Here is a 21,287-nt window from a genome sequence, read left to right as displayed (position 1 = left end):
TGAACGTCACAGCAGAGATCAAGACTCATAAGACTAGGGAACGTATTTCCGATCTTTTATTGCCCAACTTTGGTGAGCCTGAGTGAATTGTAGCCTCAATTTCCTGTTCATATCTGACAAGAGTGGCAGATATGAACAGGGCAGACAGCTGCTGTAGCCCATTTGCTTCAAGGTTTGATGCATTGCGTGTTCAGAGATGTTCTTCTGCATACTTTGGTTGTAAAAAGTGTTGCCTTCTTATGATTTAGTTCACAACTTAATGATCTCTGATCATCTGTGTCTACAGAAAAGGGCACATGAGGAAAATACTGCGAAAAATGAAAAAGCCAAATGAGCACAAAATAACTGAGAGTTGGTGAGAACCATGATAAAAAAAAAATGCCTGCAGACAACTCAGCTGATCTGCTTCTTAGACAGAAGATTTAGTTATTTAAAGAAGGAAAACTGAATCGCCTCAAATTGGTCTCTCACACACAGACACAGACACAGACACACACACACACACACCTAAATATACACGTGCATATATAGGAAACTGCCCCTACAGCATGTTTTTATGCACATGCAGCCAAAAGGTTACCCTTCAAGTGCATCACTTTGTAAATTACATTGTCTCTAATGAAATTAAATTTAAAGGCCACGGTTTCATCAGCTGTGACATGCGAAGAAAGAGAATAAATACATACTGAAATAATAACAGATATGAGTCATGCATCCAAATGTGGATGAATGCTGTATCTGATTTAATGCTTCACATTATAATCCGCATTAGCCTTTGCCCTTTCAGATGACAACTATATGTTTAAACGAGACCTCTTAATCTTTCCCCGTATTCCCAACTAGTGAAGAGAAAAGCAAGGTTTTAGTGTCTGCATGATTAAAAATAGATGTGTACTCTTCCTTCATGTGTTATAATGTGGTGGGACTGGCAGTTTTGTTGGTATTTTCAGGGACAAGCTTTTCTTTACTTCGGCCTCCAATAACAGCAAGATGTAAAGCATTTTTATACTGAGCTTTATGATGTCCATCTGTTGCGTGATATTAATTTTATGGCAATATTAATGCAGCTTAAAGGAGGTTAGTGTGATTCAAGTAGAGCAGGACTACTGATGGTAGCTGGGGAACAAACACAACAAGACAAAAAGGTGAGAACAGCAACACTGGAAACGTGGCAAAGGCTGCTGCTCCTTTGCCTTGTATCAACAGTCATCCATCAACATTAGTATTGTTATTTGGTTTCAGACACCTTACTCATTATCTTGGAATAGGAGGCAAAGCTAAATATGCTTCAGAGTCTTAGGTGGCCTTTAGATACTGTCATGCTACTTAAGAGGGATTTATTGCAAAACAAGTATACTTTAAAAATCTTTATTTGGACCAGTGCCAGGAACGGTAGCCAGCACCAGTAAGTGTGGGTGCTATGCAGGACTCAGGATTTACAGCGGGCTTGACTTATGTTTATAGAAGAATACATGGCAAATTTAATGCAATGCAAAGGAAAATATTATATCTGCTGTGTCAACAAACAGGCATGATTTACTCTTCTGCCATCTTTTGTGCTTTTGTTTGGGAAAGTGACGTCTTTTATTTGTACGCGGCACCTATTGAATTCATTATGACTGGGACTTGAATAGTTCATATGTGTTTCAGAGAAATTTCTGCTCATGTATCATGCACAATCAAATCACGTCTCATTTGTTTGGCGGTGATTTTCACGAATTATTAAACATCCCAACACCGTCTTAGAACAACAAATAGAAAACCAAATATCCTAAACTCCAAAAACATTAGTGTAACTTACTAGGTTTTAAGACTTTGTGAGAAAAATCTAATAATATCAGCGCACCACCTCCTTCTCCCTTCTGGCTCCTCCGTGATTATCAACCTGCCTGCATGCACACGGCACCAGAAAAGATGAGAGGAGGAGAGGCTGTGCCACTGCTGACAGGCCTCACAACACTATTGTGTGTATGTGTGTGACCTCAAAAAAAAAAAAAAAAAAAAAATATATATATATATATATATATATATATATATATATATATATATATATATATATATATATATATATATATATATATATATATATATATATATATATATATATATGTATATGTATATTCAGGGGCTACTTTAGCTCATAATTCATATTCATATGTATTAGAAAAAAATACTCACCCCTGTTAAAGGTATTGTTACATTTATATTTAAGGCGTACATGTTTCTAAAGGATGATTCTAAGTGTGAATCTTCACTTTAAATTCAGAGAGCATATATATGTGTATAGTGAGAGAGAGAGACAGGAGGGCTTGTACTCATTACAGCACTGGGTGCTAAAGCTTCCTGTAATGCTTGCCCTCTATGCAGAAGCAGAAATGTTTATAATAACTTTGAAAGATGGTGGATAAGAATTTTGCAGTATTACAACACAGGAGGGATCCCACCATCACCCTAATCCATCTGCAATCTAATTTTTCTTGTTTTTTTTCCCTGCACTTTAAAAAGGAAACAAGTGATTTGGGAGCGAGGGTGAACGATTGCAGGACACTGAGGTATGATGGAGGGCAGACAGAAAGAGGCAAAACAAGTATATTTTACACGAGAGATATGGATAATCAAAGGAGGCTGTAACGCGAATCAACTTAACAGTGAGTCACTGGAGGTGAATCGCATAAAGGAAAGAGCCGAGATGCTGTAAAAGTAGCACCAAGTTCAGAAAAAAATAAACAAGAGAAACTAGACATAAAATACACAACATGTGTCACCGCTGAGGGAGTGAACCAGCAAATATCAGAAAGACACGCAAGTATGGAAGCAGCAGTGTATTCGAATGGCCACTGATGTTGCTATGTTTAAATAAAATGAGACTGGTGGACCTTTCAGCACACCGGTCAATACCTGAGAGTCACCCTATTGATTGGCAAGGCACTGGCAAATGTCAGCACCCAAAAGACCAAATCTTCCCTGATCCTGCAGAAGGGGAACAGCTCCTTCTTGAGCTGGCAGCACCACATAAATACACAAAGAAAAATTGTGCTGTTATGTCTCTGACAGCACTTCAGATAAGGCACAGATTTATTGTGCTTTTATACCTCTAGGAGGCAAGCAGACTTCTTTTAAATGTTTGCCTGCAGGCAGTGGAGAGCGTGCATCTGCCTCTTCACACACGGATACTTCAGCAGTGAAATGGGTGGCATGGGTCACATGGTCTGTGTGTGTGTGTGTGTGTGTGTGTCTTCATCCTTGTATGCCCTCTTGCCAGTCGAGGTCACTTTCTTCATTGGCACTAAGCTGATTACAATCACAGTAGAGAGCCAAAGAACTGTATCAATGCCTCCTGTCACTTTGCCTGACTAGACACAGACTGGCCATTCCTGTTGAGGGCACATTAGTGATGTGTGTGAAAGAGTTATTGATTCCATGAATGGCCTGGGAATGACATAGGAAGAGCAGGATGAGCAAAACATTGCCATCCCTCTGTGTAACTTACAAAGCCGTGGGCAGGAACTGTAAGATGCTGGGCTTAGCTTATTATGACAGAAAATGGGAATAAAGTATTGAGATTAACTTTTTTGGTGAGCTGAAATTTAAGTTGCATTCAAGCATGTAAAGCAGGGGAAAGTTACTGTGGTCAGCAATAAGGCACTCCTGTGGCTAAGCAAAAGATGTGGATGGCTTGCATACGCAACAAAGAGCACGCAATATAATCATTTCTTCTGTCACTTCCTGGGGTGCGGGGAGACAGCAAACAGCTGGCAGCACTTCCCACAGAGACGCCAACAGCGTGATGACACGAGAAAAAAAAAGTGAAGTGAGATAAAGAGGGGAAAGACAGTAATAAAATGGAGGTGGTCCAAAAGGGAAGCTAATACAGGAAAAGACCGGAGTAAGGAGGAGGTAGTGGAGATGAGAGGGAAACCTGTTTGCCCGGTCGTTATCGCTTCTGCTTCATCGAGCCAGTATCTGAGGCAACGAAGGCTACCAAGTTACTTCAACCTTCCTCTGTCAGCTTCTTTTTTTCTATTATGTCTTCAGAGGCTCCTTCGTAGAGCAGAGATTTTCAATACATCTCCCTTATCTTGCAAAATCAAGCCCCTCTTTTGTTACTGATGCTCCGGAGACCATGACATTGGCCTAGATTGGGCTTTCCCAAAAGTGAATTTCACCACTTTAGTAAGTTTTGAGCAGAGGATAACTAATTTTTAAATCTCGGTGCAATTATTTTGCCATCATATCGCAGCAGCTTCAGCCTTAAACGTGAAAATGTGAACTCATTTAAATGCTCCACTGCAAAATAGGAAGTAGCATTAGTGTCAGCGAGAACTGTTAAAAGCATTTGTTATAAATGATGCAAACAGAAAATTAAGGAAGACACTTAATTGGAAAAGAGAAAATTATCCCAGTGGGAAAAAAGTACTTTGAGGCTAAGTTTTAATCAGTGAGACCTGAACTGCACTGATAATGTAGAGCAAAAGCGTTTCCCTTAGATTTGCATTAGGGGTTGGCTGTGGGGGCTGAGGTACCAGCTGCTCTGCCTCTCACACAGCCTGTATAGAGATGAATTGCTCCCTGGGTGTCGATAAGTCACCACGGCACACCATGGTCACCATGGAAACAATGCAAACACAGCATTTCTGAGGAAACAAGTAAAATGAAGTTGATTACACATTTCTTTCTCACTGAAAGGACTCTTCCTCTTTAGGAAATCCCCTCTGTTTGTGAGGATTTTCAATGCACATTCACTGCTTCCCTAGCAGTAATTTTGCTTTTGTGGCAAATCAAGATTTTGTAACAACTAAAACGCTGCACAAGCGGCAACAACTGCAGTTCCTGAAGCAGCCACTTGAGGCTGTTATGGTAAATGGACTGTTTCTTTTCTAGTCGAGCACTAAAAGCGCAACATCTCATTCACAAAAGCACTTTTTTTCTACATCTAAATGCTTTTAATCTAACATTCACACTCCTATGAATACATTGAGAGGAACCTGGGGTTCAATATCTTGCCCAAGGATACTTTGGCACGCAGTCTGGAGGAGCAAGGGATCAAACCACCAGCTTTCTGATCAGTAGAGGACCCGCTCTGCCTCCTGAGCCACAGCCACCCACTGTTCCCAAAAGCAAGTCAATCCTAAGAGACTCAGATTTCTCAAACCAGTGGGTAATGTCACAATGTATTCACCTATTTTATAGGTACACTATGGAGTCAGTGAGGTACTGCATCTATGGTAGGACACAAAAAAGCAGAGACACTAGTCCAGCAGTCAGGATGAACTTCTCTGACGACTGGCAGTCAGTCACACACATGACGGATTGAGAGCCAAATATAAACACCACAATGAATACCAATGCACTCCCATGTCAATGCTCCCAAGATGGAACAGCAAGCAGGATCACAATTCAGTTTTCACCCTGTGGGAAAATAATGACAGAAATGTGGAAAGAATGAAAAAACAGAGGAGAGAGCTGAAAGGGCGCAGGAGCTATAGGAGGAAATGGATGATTGTAGGGAGAAGGTGATAAAAAAAAAGAATGTAAAGGGAGGCTATGAAAATGGGAGGGGGTGGAGACTATTGAATGGTATGGAAAGAGTGAAGGAGACAACAGCATCTCACTCTCTGTGTCGCGAAACCCACAGAAAGCTGGCTCAGCAGCACTTGAAGGTTTTCAGATAAAGAGGTGTGTATATTTGTGTGTGTGTGTGTGCGTGCGTGTGTATAGGCATGTCTGCTTGTGTGTTTAGTGAAGGCAAAATGTGAGTCTTTTTGAATGTGTGCAGAGATTTGGAAGACTGGCTGAGAGCTCAGCGTACACTGTGTGTGTTTGTGTGTGAAGGGGGACTACTGGAGCACGTAAAAGAGACCCGGTGCTCATAGCATTTAGAATGATGACTCTTTTCCAGCCCCTGTCCTCTCTCCATCTCTCCCTATTCCCGATGCCTTCTGGGATGAGAAAAAGAACAACAGACAGGGTGAGCAAACTTCCCCGGTGGAGGAAGCAGGGAGGAGATGAGGAAGGTAGGAGGAGGAAGGAACACATTAACCTCTTACTCAGTGCGTCACTCAAGCTGCCAGCACTGGGCAGTGCTGCCCCTTGTTGGTGGTCCATATGTAGCCACTCCCAGCATTTCAGTGGGGTTTACGTAAGAACTGATAGCTGTCAGATCTGGGACATTTGGCCATTTTACATTTTCTAGACTTTTACTGGCTGAACAGGCATATCATGTGGAATATATGTAGGACACTGTTTATTATGGCTTTAAAAAAAGAACTGCACTTTTTGTACAGTATATAAAACAGTTTGCTTGTCAAAACAACCAAACAAAGAATTATCAGCTACCTTTCCCTCAGAATGCGGTGCCGTGTTCTTCGTGGTTTTAGTATTACAGGCTGTAGCTTTGCAGTAGAAGGCATATAGACTCTTAACTGCTCCTGTGCACCACCTGTCCTGTACAAAAGAAATGCTCGTGATGTGAAACATTTGGCAGCCAGAGGCTGGTGGAGACCAAAAATGGAGCAAAAGGTATAGTAAAACTAAAACTAAAATTCATTAAGACACAAACACAAGTCCAAATCAAAGCACGACCAATATAAGATTTTTAAGATCACTACCTATACTGATATTTGGTGATTTAGAAGTCTGAAATTCTGATATATCATGCCATTTTTTTTTCACACACACAAAACAGAAGCAGAATTTCATAGCATTTGTTACTTGTAGCTGTTTATTTACTTGTTTATGCTCTGCCTGACTCAGCTGGTTGTTGTGTTTGTGGTGCTCCCAACAGGGAAGTTGCAGAGTGCCCTCTGGTAAAAAAAAACTATGCAATGTCAACATTCATAGCATGACTGAAGGGTGTTTCTTCCATCTCTTGATAACTTCTTAAATTTTCATTTATTGGCTGTTATAAATGCAGATACCGAGAAGCTAACGTTGACTGATAATATTGGCCTGCCAATAAATCGGTCGGACTCTAGCCCAAATACATGCTAATTTTGCAACATCTTTGCTTAATGTTCAAATGGAAACCTGAGGCTCGAGGGTTTGTCATTTCAACTTAATGTCAGTATTTCTCCTAGTTTTATTTATCTATTTTGTCCCCCCAACTGACATAATTTTGTTATTGAACAGTTAAAGCATAAGCTGAGTATAAGGGTACAGTATAAGGAATTGTTATTTCATTATTTAATTTGGACTTGCTGTAATCCATTCTCAATGAATTGTTTAAATTTTGACAACATGGTGAACATTCCCTGGTACTAACTCTAACATGTATAAAAAAAAATGTTATTTCCATTTTTATATTATTTATATTGTACTTTTTACTATCATTTCATGCATTATTCATCACAAAAGTAATATGCTAATTGAATAAGCGAAAGAAAATGGATGGACGGATGGATGTAGTAATTTTATACTGTGGTTGTAATGTTATAGTCGTAAGCTTGTTCAGTTAGAGGTGAGGGTACACTCAGGGTACAGCAGCACAGTCACTTACTAGACTTCAGCTATCAGCCCTCTCACACCATCTGGCCACTCATTAGCTTTGGCTTGTATTGACCGTGTTGTTTATACTTTAGACCTGTGCTAAAAAGGGGATTTGCTTGTTGTTCTTCTCCTTCTCTGTATTAGTTAAATTGTGTGGCTAACATAGTGAGGATTAGTTGTGCCTCATGAGTTTCTCTTAATGATGTCTTCATTCATGAATCACTACACGCATGGTCAACTGCAATTAGCCGTAAGACAGGCCCCTGGGCTCTTTTGGGATGTCATGGCCACTGAGCTGTATTCAAACTGTAATTCCTCCACACGCAGGACCCCACTGGTAATCATAACTAAAGAAAGCGGCACTGGGTTGTCACAGAAGCGTGTTTCACAATTACTGCACACACTGATCGAGGAAAATTTCTGAAATAAAATGTGCAGCAAGACTTAAGTACGGAGACAGACGAACTTTATGTGCAGCATTGATACCTTCCTCCTATTTGTCTTCTACAACCTCTTTTGCCTCACTATAAACGTTCCCTCTCAGATACGAGGCTTTCTTTGGATCAGTAAAGGACTGCAGTGTCCTAACCTCCCCCTCATTTTAAATATGACCCTGGGATACCTCTGCTGTAAAATCCACATGAGACCTAGTCAGCCTCTTAACAGTGCGAGATAATCTGGCACAAGCTCAATTTTCTGAACATTTGAAATTAAAATGGCTTTTGTGTGATGAAATGTTGGTGTAATGTTACTCTTGTGTATTTTTTTTTTTTTTTTGCCACATATCCCTCTATTTTTGTTCATACAGTGGTCGATTAAAGCAATCAGAGAAAATCAAACACACCCAAGGCACAAGTGTAAAAGCATATATGTAAATGCAGTATTAAATTTCTAGCTGCAAAACATGATTTCACACATTTTACAGCTATTTTATTACTTCAAGGCCATAAAAAAATGACCTTGTTGACAGATATTATAGTCCATGTCAACATGGAATGCTTTTGTTAGGAAAGTTGATATTTGCTGCTTGGTAACATAACTATAAATTCAGGCAGCACTAACAAAACAGAGGACAGTGGAAAGTACTCTATCGACTGCTTACAGCACTAGTGCCATTTGTTGTCCATGTGTGGAAATTCTTGTTTAGAGTGACTAAATAGCAGAACAAACTGGTGAGTATTCACTGTGTATACAAAAAAAATCTGCCACTTTTTGAGAAAACAATAGAAGACACAGTTACAAATGCTTTAAATGAAAGAAAGTAAGCACTTCTTTTTATAGCTGAAACTGAAGCCAGAGTGTATTCTGAGGGAGTGAAAACTCACTGTCTCTTAGTGCCAGGGCTCTTGCAAACTCTTCGTTATCCCAAAACCAATATTCAAAAATTTTTAATCAGAATTTCAAATCACTACACAAGTGATCTCAGCCCAAGATCATTTTCATGTTGCAGGTGACATAAAGAGAAAAGAAAGGCAGTGTGTATGTGTGTGTGTGTGTTGGGGGGGGGGGGGGGGGGGGGGGGGGGCTTCCTTTCTTATCTGATTATGAATCCTGGGTAAAGAGGATTTAGGTGCTGGTGCCTAAATGCTGGGCTGTACTGATTACAGGCCTGATGGAAGGCTTATGCAACAAGGAGACTACATGAGGAGAGAAGGTGCGCTCTGTGCAAATGACAAACTTTTCTCCTGCAATGCATCCTGATAACTTCTTAAAAGGTAGCAGGACAACTGAGCTGGGTTCGAATTGCCATCATCATCTACTCTGCATGGATGCATCGCTTTGAAAGAAATAACTTTAAACATTTCCTTGGAGACATGCAAATACTCAAAGTCAAGGTCATTATTAAACAGAAAGGCTTTTCACAAAATAGGTAAAAAGTAACTAAAATCCATTTTTCCCAACAAGATTTCTTCAACAATATGCTAGCACTTCTGAGAACTGACCACGATTCAGGCAGAGATGAAAGAATGATTATGAAAGACAGATTAGCAGGTCCACCTGCTGCTTGAATCTGACATGGGGGGACATATGCTGGAGAACATTTGACTTAATGCTGCCTAAAAGCCTCACTTATTTTCCGTTTCCCCATCTCCACTCATCTTTGACTGAGGCATTATCAGAAACTACATCAGTGTAGACACAAAGCCAGTTGTTCGCTTCAGTGCTATAAAAGCCTGAAAGGAAACAGATGGATGGAGAGGAAGGGGCTGTCTGCGCTGATGTGAAACAACGGGCACCACCAAATGCTACGGAGTTATGCCACAACAGTATGCTAATTGAACTTTCTCCTATCACATTCAAAGGTATGCATTAAAATTGTCACTTCTGCTGTCTCACGTGTCCCGTCCTAGATGTGATTCTTTAAATGAGTCAACAAAACAAAACGGGCAGCGTGTACTGTCAATTTACTGCTGTGCCACATGGAGACAGATGATTATGACAACATTGACGTTCACACAGTGGCATTTAGGATGTGCGTTACAGTAAGGTATATTGTTACAGCTTCCTTATACTGTGTCATCATCATCATCATCATCAACAGTGGACTGACTTTGGCTGCTTCGAAGCGTGGGAGGACCAAACAGCACAAGGCTGCACCCATGCAGTCCCACTGCTTACCATTTCCACTAGCTAGACTAGCTTATTAGATAAAGGGGAGAGTAATGTTGCACATCCACATTAGGAGCAAGCACAGAGCTGGACATTGCTGGTGTATGTGTGTGTGTGTGTGTGTGTGTGGGTGGGTGGCTGGCTGGCTGGCTGGCTGGGTAGGGAGGGTGGGGGAATAGAAAGAAACACTGATCTCTTTAAAATGCTCTGAATCCTCTGGCATTATTTCCCGGGGCTGCCCATATAGACTTTCTCTTTTAAAGTCAGTGGTGTATTAAAGCTTTATTATTATGCATTACATTATTAATATTCTGAAAGGTTTATCTGCAAGCACTGCATGAAACAAATCAAGATTAAGAAAAGATGCTGCTCTTGCATACTACACTATTAAAACTAAGCACTGCAGGCACCCATGTCACAACTAATAGCGGTAATTTATGACACTGACTAAACTACTAAGATCTGTAGCAACTATTCGTTAACACCACGATATTTATTTCATGTTTTCTGCAAAATGTCGTGTTTATCTGAACACAGATACAAATGCATCTGAGGCATCTAATCACATTTTCCATCTCACTGACAAAAAACACTTTCAAGTGGAAAAACACAGGCAGGTTACAAACTGCACGTGCAAGTTACATTCACCATCTTGGCATCATGATTGTTTAAACAGGGGAGTATCAGGGCAAAAAAGAAATTCACATTTCCCACAGCAGTTTCCAGCAGTTTTAATACGACTTCCTTGCATGAGCAAGTGCTAAGCGTATATGCTGTGCAACTATACCCATGACTCATTAAAAACAAAAAAGGTCAGGGCAGCACTAAGTCCTTCTGGCTCAATATCAAGGATGACACGTTCTAACAGATTATAAGAAATTATAGCCTGAAGTAGGGAAACAATGCAAACACCATCTTACATTTTGTTTTTCACTACATGATTATACGCGGCATAAACAAATAAAAAATTATGTATGAAATCTGCATGTTTTTAAATTCTTTTTTCAATAAAACATTTATATGTGTCATACATTCAGCTTGGAGGCGCTTGCAGTACAGCGCAAGAGCCTGGAAGATCTTTATTTCTACATAAACTTCTCTCATGCCAAACACCTGACATCCCCCCCACCCCCATCCCCCCCCACCCACCCATATGGCAGGGCATTAAACTAAAAGTCACACAGTTACATTAAAAAGCCACCGCAGTAGCCTGCGTTCTCTTATTGTTTTGACCAATTCATTCATAATTCACTGAGAAGGATTTGCAAAGATCCAGCTCAGCATCCTGAGGCATAACTTACATGACTTTATCTCTTACATCACTCTCTCCCTCTCTCTCTCTCAGGGCTTTCCTTTGCCACTATCTTTCCCACCACTGCCCTCCCTTCACTTGTGGCTTTCTCTAGGCACCTCTCCACAGTTTTTCTGTTTTGGTGCAGTGTCTGCCAGTCTTGTGCCTTTTCCGTTCTGCCAATGCTCCCAAAGCATGTGCCACTTGCCTGAACTGATGAATGAAATCTTAGCTTGATTGACCCTTCTAAAAAGGTCAATCCTCTCATGCTTCACCTTTACTTAAGCGCAGAGCGAGCTAGTGGTGGCATAAAGTGTGAGACCGGGTGCCTCATAAATCTCAAAGAGCCTGCATTATAGAAAAACAAAGAGAGTGAATAGGAGTATATTCTATGCTATAAGACTGTGATTGCATTTGACAAAGGGCTCATGTTGCTTTGTATAAAAGCTCACTGCTGTGTACCAGCCTAGTAATGGCATTTCCCTGGTAAAGGGCTTTCAAGGCACACATGATGTGTGCCCCATAAAAGGCTTCCCTGACCTCAGGGAGCTGCCATCTGACAGTCCAGCAGCCCTGGCAGGTTATTTCAACTGTGGATAACCTTAGTGAAATCACAAAGCTGAGGCACTGGAGTCACATTCAAGCTCTTCTTGTAAAGCAGTCTGCAGAATGTCAGTGCCATTTGAATTAGAGTGGAATTCCCCTTTCGGGTTTCAGAGGCTTTCCCCATGCAATAATGTGCAGGTCAGCGGTATGAAGATGTGTCTGGGGAGTAAGGGACCCTACTGAGGACTGAATCAGTTTAAAATCTACTCAGCCTATCACGTTACTACACTGCTGTCACAAAAGTTTGCCTTAAATTAGATACTGGCAGCTCTTTAATTAATTTAGGCGATATAAAGCTTCTCTGTTAAGGATGAATGCACTCATCAAGCTGAGGCAGCGTCCTTGTCAGTTACATATCACTAGTTGATGCGTGGGTAAACAAGCTATATGGATATAATACAGGAAGACGGAAAAATATCTATAGCAGCCTGTAAAATGGGCTGAACTTTTTGCATTCAGGGTCATTACCATTTTTTGCCATTTCAAAGCTGAATATTGCGCTATAATTTTAGCAACAGGGGACTGAAATTGAATCGAGCACAAATTCCAAACCGTCCCAGTCGAAGTGAAACAGCCTTTACTCTAATGGAAAAGGGCTCAGAACAATGCATCATCCAGCACGCACAGTACAGCACATCAGACGGGAGATGATGTTTCTTGGGTCACGCACACAGGTCCCTGTGTTTATGATTCTCTGACATGGAATATAATCCAGAAGAGCCCTGCCCCGCCTGCAATGCGTGATGATGGGATCAGGATACTGGAGGCCCAACGTAAATTACCAGTGATTGGATTTCATCAAGGCTGACCAGCCTAATTGAGGACTGAGTGAGGACGGAATGAGAAGGTGGAGGAGGAGTTGCGAGAGATGCCATCATTTTACAAGGAGCAGCCGTGATATTTGATTTCTGTAGCATTTATCATGTTGATTCAGGGTATGAATGAACACTGCACTGTATGTGATTGATGCAGCAGTTTTCTAAACATGTGGAAGGTGGGTAGCAGCTGCACTGATGACTACCTCAGCCCTCAGTCGAACCAAATAAAGATGCCTGTATTTATACATAAGTATTTATATAAATGGCTGAAGAAACTGTATTTATCAATGCATATGCAACAACCTTTTGACATTTTCCTGCCTCACAGTATGAACGAGAAAGAAGTACATGTAATCAGTAGGACTGACACATCATAGAGCCACATGAGAAAATATGCTTGTACCACTCTGTCCAAGAAATGCACCATTTTACAAGCCGTGAACAGATGTGGTCTATTTTATCCCGGCAAAGAAAGCTAGACCAGAAGCGGTCACACCTGCCGATTATTTTATCAAAGCAAATGAAGTCGAACTCTTTCTACGCCAGTGATTCCCAAGAATACAAGAACTATGTGTTTTAACTTTAAGACGATTTTTTTCATCCCTCTATTCTGCTTTTCTTCCACAGCATCCATACAAATTGTTGTCCAAAGATAGCTGCTCTCTCTGTTGCTTCTTACAAGACTCAAACTAATGAACACGCCGCTATTTTTTACAGTTGAGAGCAGGCCTTTGATAATCATGACTGCGACGTGTTGTGATCCAGAAAGCATGTTCAGTTTTGAATGTGAACATGAAATGTGAGATGGTGTGATCACACTTCCAGTTTGGGTTTCCTACCTTGGCAGCCACTGAGGAGTTGGGTTTCTCCAGGAGATCCCACAGTTTCTTCCTCTTGTCCGGGCAGCAGGTGTTATCAAACTCTCCCTCTCCCTCCCTCTCCCTCATTGTCTCTGCCTCCCTCCGCAGCTCCTCATTCATCTGCTCTTTTTTCTGGTGGTAACGGGCCTGGCAGCAAGACTCCAGGTAGATCTCATCAATCCCCCAGTAGTCTAACTCCTGGCCAAATGAAAGTGCACACATCTCCTCCATCATGTGTAACTTGCCTGTGCGGTAAAAGTTCAAAATGGAGGTGAAGGCCCCCGGGTGCCGATCGAAGAAGTATTCATTCTCATTCAGGCTGTAGTCATCACAGATTTCCATCAGAGACTCGTGGCTGTTGCACTCTCGAAGCTTGCCAAGTCGGGTCCTGGGTAGCCGGTCTAGGGTGCGCCACAGGACTTCATGGTTCAGACCCCCAACATTAAGGCGGACTCTGCGGGAGCGGGCTTTGGTGCGGATGATGTCGATGGGCTCAGGGGGAAGTGAGGGAGCAGTTCGGATGTTGGCGGACTTAACTCCGGCTGGTCCAAGCTTCTCAGCCATGGTGATGGAAAAGTAAAGTTCTGGGAAGATGACCCCCTCCCTCCCCCCAAAAAAGTAAAAATAATGAAAAACTCTTCAATTATGTCGGATCCTCTTTAGGCAAGTCCCTCCATGGCTGAGAAAACAAATGAGACAGCCTGTGAGATGACTGAATGTCTGACGACACAGTTAAATCAATTTCACTATCAAATGGGACATGTTGCAATAATGCATCTCCAAAATTAGAAAACAAATGTGCTCTCTTCAATTGAGAACAGTCACCTGTTACTTCATATTGTCAAAAATAGAATCAGCTGTGCAGCGTTATTGATCCCACATTTCTATGAAGGTGTTAGGCAGAATCAATGATTTTGTCAATATGGCTGCTTTGCTTTGCATTCCACTCCAGTACCGTTGTAGTGAGGAAATTAACTCCTGCTACTTTCTGTGCAACCCGTCGGCCCAAATGGGTCAAATAAGCCATGAAATTCATTCAAGTGCTATTACTATTTGGATGCGCCTCTCTGGAGGCATGTGTACTGTAGCAGTGTAGGGGGCTCTAATTTAATTTCCCATTATCATATATTATTATAGTCATATATTTTCTATCAAATGTAACTACCTGCTCATGAAAAAACCTACTAAGGAATATTATTCTGACTGGCATCGACTTTATATTTTAAAAAGTCACTATTTTTTAAAGTTGTAAATATATCCCTTTTATTAATTAACCCCAGGAGGTATATAAAATAAAATAAAATATTGAGAAATGAGCCTATGCAGCCGGGAGTGATGGTGTGCTCCTGGATGCAACAGTTTTTAGTTACAATCCCATCTGCCGTATCTGAATCACGAATTTGCCACAAGGAAGCCAGTTTTACTATGCCCACGGACGTGTATAAGATGGGATGCAAAGCGAAACCACACGGATAATATAACTATAGCATAATCTAAAAACATCGCAGCATACCTGTTACACTACAGTGTTTTTTTCTTATCTGTGTTCAGGAAGGTTTTCATCATGCCTTCACAGTCCACCACCTACCTTCAATCTAAATCAGTCTAACAATCTGTACTGCTCTGGCAGCGCACACATTCGCTTTCGACTCTCTTCAAAGTAGTGAGAAAAAAACAAAACAAAACAGGAAATTATGGTTTAAAAATTAGTCTCACCTTGCCGCGATAAACCACCTTTTGCATGCAAACTCCTCTTGATCCTAAGGGAGTAGAGGACGAAAAGGGAGCCGGGTTCCCCCTTTCAGTCAAGCGGCTATTGCTGTAGGAAGCACTCCGCCGCGCAGAGAACGCGCGCCCCACATTATGTGGAAAACGAGTCGGGAAAAAAAAAAAAGAAGAAAAAAAGCGTTAATGCCTTCCTCTAAAAATGTTCATCGGGAAAACGGGCAGTGTTGTTTCGCCATGGGAACACCGAGGAAATGAGTCCTGCGCCTTCATCCAAAAGCTTGAAGACAGGCTCACTGAATCACTGTGACTGCAGACGTAGAGCGCGTAAAAGGCAACGAGAAGGAACGGGATAAGCGAACTGCGGAGTGTCCCGCTGTATACTACATAAGGAGGAGCAGAGGGGCGCACATGGGCTGCACCACATCCTAGAGGTGAAACCAAATCACAAGAGGACGGAAAATTATATGTCTAAAAAGAACAAAATGTTCATTTGAGAGGTGTTTGATTTTTAATCGCGGAGAGGGAAGATTTTAAAGTTACTGTGCTTAATCCTGAAGCATAGCATCCTACAAAGTCACACATAGAAGCAAAAAGAAAATCTTTACAGTATGTCTTACAAAACACACCTCTGGCCCATCAGTGCTGTGTGTGTGTGTGTGTGTGTGTGTGTGTGTGTGTGTGTGTGTGTGTGTGTGTGTGTGTGTGTGTGTGTGTGTGTTATTAGCAAATGATAGGTGCACTTTGCCATAGGTGTGACCATAAATACTGCGCTATAGTTCCTGTTTCATTGGAGAGCACACTGCTGTGAATAATCGTCACCAAAATTTGGTAGAATAGGAATATTTATATATTTTTTTTTTTAAAACTGCTTTTAGTCGCTCATGCACTAGCATGGCTGCCACCTATTCTAAGTAAAACAGCTAAAACCTCAAAGGTACAATTAACACATCTTCCCACTCCTTGGTCTGAAATGAATACATTCAGATATTAAATGAGGTATTTGGTATTATCAACCAGATTATCACTATCTCTCCAGCTGTCACTCCCTCAGTCCATATGAATCTTATTCAGTACAGCAGTGATATTTTCTTATAGAGCCTACATATGTGTCAACTGAACATTTCCCCTCTTAGCTAAGCACTTTTCCAGAAATTTGATTATACGCTGCATACGTGTAATCAATTTCCCTGCTATGTTCTTTCCTTCCAGTGACAATTGATCAATAATGCTGCACTGACTAAAGAGAGTCTGGTGTGCATGTAGCTTGTATTATTTTTTAACTGTTGTTCTGAAGGTCAGTAATTTTGGTGCCCTTCACAGATTTGGTCTATTCCCAGAGCACATTCACGGCAATCACGAATCACCCCATTAGTTGTTTGAATGTGACCTCAGCAATCTGGCAGTCAAGTACATAGACTAAGCTGCATTTGCTGTGAGAACTTTTTTTTTTTTTAATATGGCAAGAGGGTTGCAGGAATTGCATGACTCCAAGATGCAAAGACTCTGTTATTTTTTTCCCCCAATAACAGTGTTTACCACTGACATAATTAAATAATGATTTCAAGATGTATTTTCCGGACCCCTCGATATCACACTCACGCAGGTCTGCTGCAGCAAAGCATGTCTGTGACCCCTAAGTGACAGATGTAAAATATTCTGCTGCTGACAACAAAACTGCTGATGACACAGGTTATTAATGAGGGAACAGAATAATGATTAAGAGTAACTGACTGTGTCCCCTTTAATTAATTATTGTGAAACTGGCAGCCAATCAGTTATCCCATGTGAAGTAGCAGCAATGTCCATCCAACAGAGCAACATTGTGCACCACAGTTTCTACAGCAGGCGGATGTGTTGCGTACAATAATGTGCACTTGCTGTAGATGCTTTCAGCCCTACACTAACACCACCTGCATGCTTTGGTACTCCAGGGAGTTGAAGGCAGCCTGCATCCCACCATGTGGGTGGAATAATTCTAGTTACCAGCTTGATATCTATAATTACCAACTTTCCAACAGGTTACAAAGACCATAAAATGTTTGTTTTTCTTTGGACAGTTTTTTTTTTTTATTCCTGTGTAATGTGTGGGCATTTGTGCTTGTGTGGGTTGTTGCCATAGCAACCCAAATTGTAGCATCATGCTGAAGAAACACTTTGGGCCATGGAGCCAGATAGGCTCGGATATTTGGACAGCCAGCATGGCTGCTCTGTACCGCTGAATGATTGAATCACTTGTTTGGCCAATTAACCTTAGGTGTCTGTATTCATCAAATTCTATTTCACAGTTTGACGGTGATAGCGTGTGCATTTATTCAGTGTGCAAAGAAAAACAAAACTAAGCTGTGAAGAACTCAAAAGAGTGGACCTCGCCACCCCCACCTGCTCTCTGTGTAACATTCTCATCCATCTCCGACCAAAAGAAGTTGACTGACTGCACCGGCTGTCTCATCCATGAGCTGTCACTGCCTGCTGTATTTTCCCTTTTCAGTTTGTCATAAAATGTGTCCACTCCATCATCCAAACAACACCGTGGACGCACTCGCACCCCACAGCTCCTGCCTCTGACGCTGTCAGCACATAAGAGAGACACATCATCACCCGTTCATCACACACTCATTAGACAGATACACTAAGGAGCACCACTCCGATGATTTCCAGCTTCCCTTCCCTGTACGGGGTTCTGAAAGTGAAAGTGTTGGCTAGTGTTTTGCACAGAAAGGAGTGTGTGTGTGCGCGTGTGTGTGTGAGTGTGTGAGTGTTGAAAGAAAGAGAAATGTGGATGCTGTAATTTACTGCGAGCTTCTGCAGGAGTGGGAGAGCAAAAGTCAAATCCACTTAAATTACAATAATAAGCATTCAATCAGTGTGGAACACCGTTCTATTAATAGAAAGCAGTCACAGATTTGAATACTTGTAATGAAAAAAAAAACCCACACATGGGTGGACAAGGTTAAAAACATCTATCTGCTTTCTCTTCTTTACTGTTGCCTGCTCCCTGTTTTGACAGCTTGGATGTAATGTAATTTTCAGTTTTGTCATTTATTATTCTGCGAAGTTCAAAGTTGGAAGGATTCGCGAATGGCTCAATGTGAGGCCACAAAATGTGAACATCAAGACTTTGTAAGCACAGCGCAGTGTGTTCCAATGGGCTTGTGCATGTGGGTGCGACAGCGTCTCTGTGTGTGTGTGTGATTTTGTCAATAAGAGGGAGGAAACACACCATTGCTGCAGCTTGTTTATTCTCTTTGGCTATTTTTAGCTGCTGGTCATGTCAAGGTCCACACAAACACCCACCCACAGTGGGCAGCAGTGGCCTTCAGTGTAACGGTCAGCTGCAGACTGGAATCATTAATCTATGTCATGTCTTCATTCATTCCACAAAACACACCTGTTCACCTCTGATGCTGCCAACATCACCTAATGTGTCAAAAATACACACAATACAATGAACATGCTTTGGTATTTGGTTGTACCAAATGCATGTATACTATGTAGCCTGCCCTTAGGGGTTAGCAGTCTAAGTATGTACCATGTAGCTATGTAACTACTAAGTCCTGGTTCAAATCCAACCAAGGACCTGCCCAATATGTCATCTCCCTCTCAATCTCCTCATGTTTATTGTCACTTCTCACTGTCATCAATCAAAATAAATAAACAATACCCTAAAAAAAATATCAAAGTATATGTCCATGGTGCTCTGGTCTCAGCGTTCTCTCTCAACTGATGTTAGCTGCAGACAAGCAAACATGATTGATCACCCCTCTGTGATGCCGGTTATGTTTGCATAATACATCCAGGGGCATGGATCACTAATTGACTGGGTGTTGTTTTCCTTTTATATTATTATTGTTATCTCTGCAGCAACTGCCTATCAATCGCTCTAAAAATCATTGTGTCCAGCACAGCACAGCAAAGGATACATCCTAGACTTTGTTTTTTCTTACACTTCAGCATCACTGTTTCCCAAACACTGAATGGCACACCCGGTGCAACATGGCTTCTCTGAATTTCAGGACTTTGCACCATACTCATCTGCATTCATCAGTGTGAATAATGCTGCCTTGCAGGGCAGACAAGATGCTCAATGTTCCACCTTAACCCAAAGTGCTTGTGGCAGCACGATAATGTGAATATAATGCACTTGGTGTAATTGCTGCAAAAACACCCACTCTGGCAATTTGACCTGCTGCTACTGTCAAGAGCCGGCTTATGAGGGTAAGCATTTCTTTTACAATCAGTGCAGGTGTGGCACTGCTACCGTGTAGCAGCGATCACTGTGTTGTAGATTTTAGTGAAAGACAGGGTGGAGAGACCTTGTAATGAATAGCAATGAAGTCACTTGTGGTGCAGTTGTCAGAGACATTGGGGTCACATGGACAATTTAGCATGTTCAGTCTGCACCTGAATTTTATTATTTTTATCATTAGAAGCTCACTATGTTATTTTTACTATCGACATGTCTGCAGCATCATGCTCTGTCACAGTCTTTATAATGCAATGTGAAAAAACATTAGGAAAAACAGTTTTTCTTTTTACACGCAATACATAACTCTATCATTAGGTACACATCTTCAGTCGCTCGTTAATGTAAATATCTTATCAGCCAATCACATGACAGCAACTCAGTACATTTAGATATGTGGACATGGCGAAGACGGCCTGCTGAAGTTCAAACTGAGCATCAGAATGGAGAAAAAAGGTGATTAAAGGGACCTTGAACATGGCATGGTTTTTGATGCCAGACAGGCAGTTCTGGGTATTTCAGAAACCGTTGATATGCTGGGATTTTCCCACATAACCATCTCTACGATTTACAGAGAATGGTCTGAAAAAGAGAAAATATCCAGTGAGCAGCAGTTCTCTGGGCAAAATTGTCTGTGTTGATGCCCGAGGTCAGATGAGAATGGTCAGCTTTGAGCTGATAGGAAGGCAAAAGGAACTCAAATTACCACAGCTGACAAACAAGGTTTGCAGAAGAGCATCTCTGAATGCACAACATGTTGAGCCTCGAAGCAATGGGCTACAGCAGCAGAAGACCACACCGGGTGCCGCTCATGTGAACTAAGAACAGGAAACTGAGGTTACAGTTCACATAAGCTCACCAAAATTTGACATCAGAAGACTGGAAAAGGATTGCCTGGTCTGATGAATCTTGATTTCTGCTGTGACATTCAGATGGTAAAGTCAGAGTTTGGCATAAACAACATGAAAGCATGGCTCCACCCTGCCTTGTATCAGGCTGCTGCTGGTGGTGTAATAGTGTGGGGAATATTGGCAGGCAGGCAGGCTGAGTATCATTGCTGACCATCCCTTTATGACTACAGTGTTCTCATCTTCTGATGTCTCCTTCCAGCACAGTAACACACCATGTCACAAAGCTCAGATTAAGAGTTACTGCACTCAAGTGGCCTCCACAGTCACCAGATATCAATCCAGTAGAGCACCTTTGGGATGTGGTGGAACTACTGTGGATTGTTGAATGATAGATTTGCATAATAGATGTGTAGCAGCTGTATTATGCTATCATGTTCAGCACAGATTCTGAAAGCAGAAGGTAGTCCAACCCTAGATGGCTGAATTGCAAATGAATCATTCAAAACTTTCAGGTGAACATGGTGAGCTGATTAACGTCTTCACACACACTCCCAGCTCTAAGCAGAGTTGCAGGGATACACTTTATACCTTGTGAATAGAATAACAGTCTATCCTGTCTAGTTGAGGCTCCTGTTGACCTTGTGTAATTTTTTGCATGGTAAAACCTACAATATGAAAAAATGGGTAGGTGAAGACAGGTGAAGAAAAAAAAAATCAATGATTTGTTCATACTACACAGCTTAAACTGATGGAATAGGGTACTGCAAGAATTGTAGCGCTTAGAAAATATTACAA

At 41.5% G+C, this 21,287-nt stretch overlaps 1 protein-coding gene across 1 annotated transcript in view; it reads right to left on the bottom strand.

The window, feature by feature from the left end:
* kcnb2b (potassium voltage-gated channel subfamily B member 2b) overlaps positions 1-15,553 on the bottom strand; it is an 87,524-nt gene extending 71,971 nt beyond the window's left edge. Inside the window, exons 1-2 of the mRNA XM_030755985.1 lie at positions 15,387-15,553; positions 13,650-14,349 (exon numbers count right to left, since the gene is read on the bottom strand). Coding sequence (XP_030611845.1) covers positions 13,650-14,234 — 585 coding nt within the window. The 5' untranslated portion in view covers positions 14,235-14,349; positions 15,387-15,553. The remainder of the gene's footprint in view (positions 1-13,649; positions 14,350-15,386) is intronic.
* Between the last annotated feature and the right edge of the window lie 5,734 nt (positions 15,554-21,287).

The sequence above is a fragment of the Archocentrus centrarchus genome, chromosome 20, assembly GCF_007364275.1.
Source record: "Archocentrus centrarchus isolate MPI-CPG fArcCen1 chromosome 20, fArcCen1, whole genome shotgun sequence".
NCBI classification, from domain to species: domain Eukaryota; kingdom Metazoa; phylum Chordata; class Actinopteri; order Cichliformes; family Cichlidae; genus Archocentrus; species Archocentrus centrarchus.
Note: the sequence above shows the minus strand (reverse complement) of the source record. Positions and strands in the feature narration are given on the sequence as shown.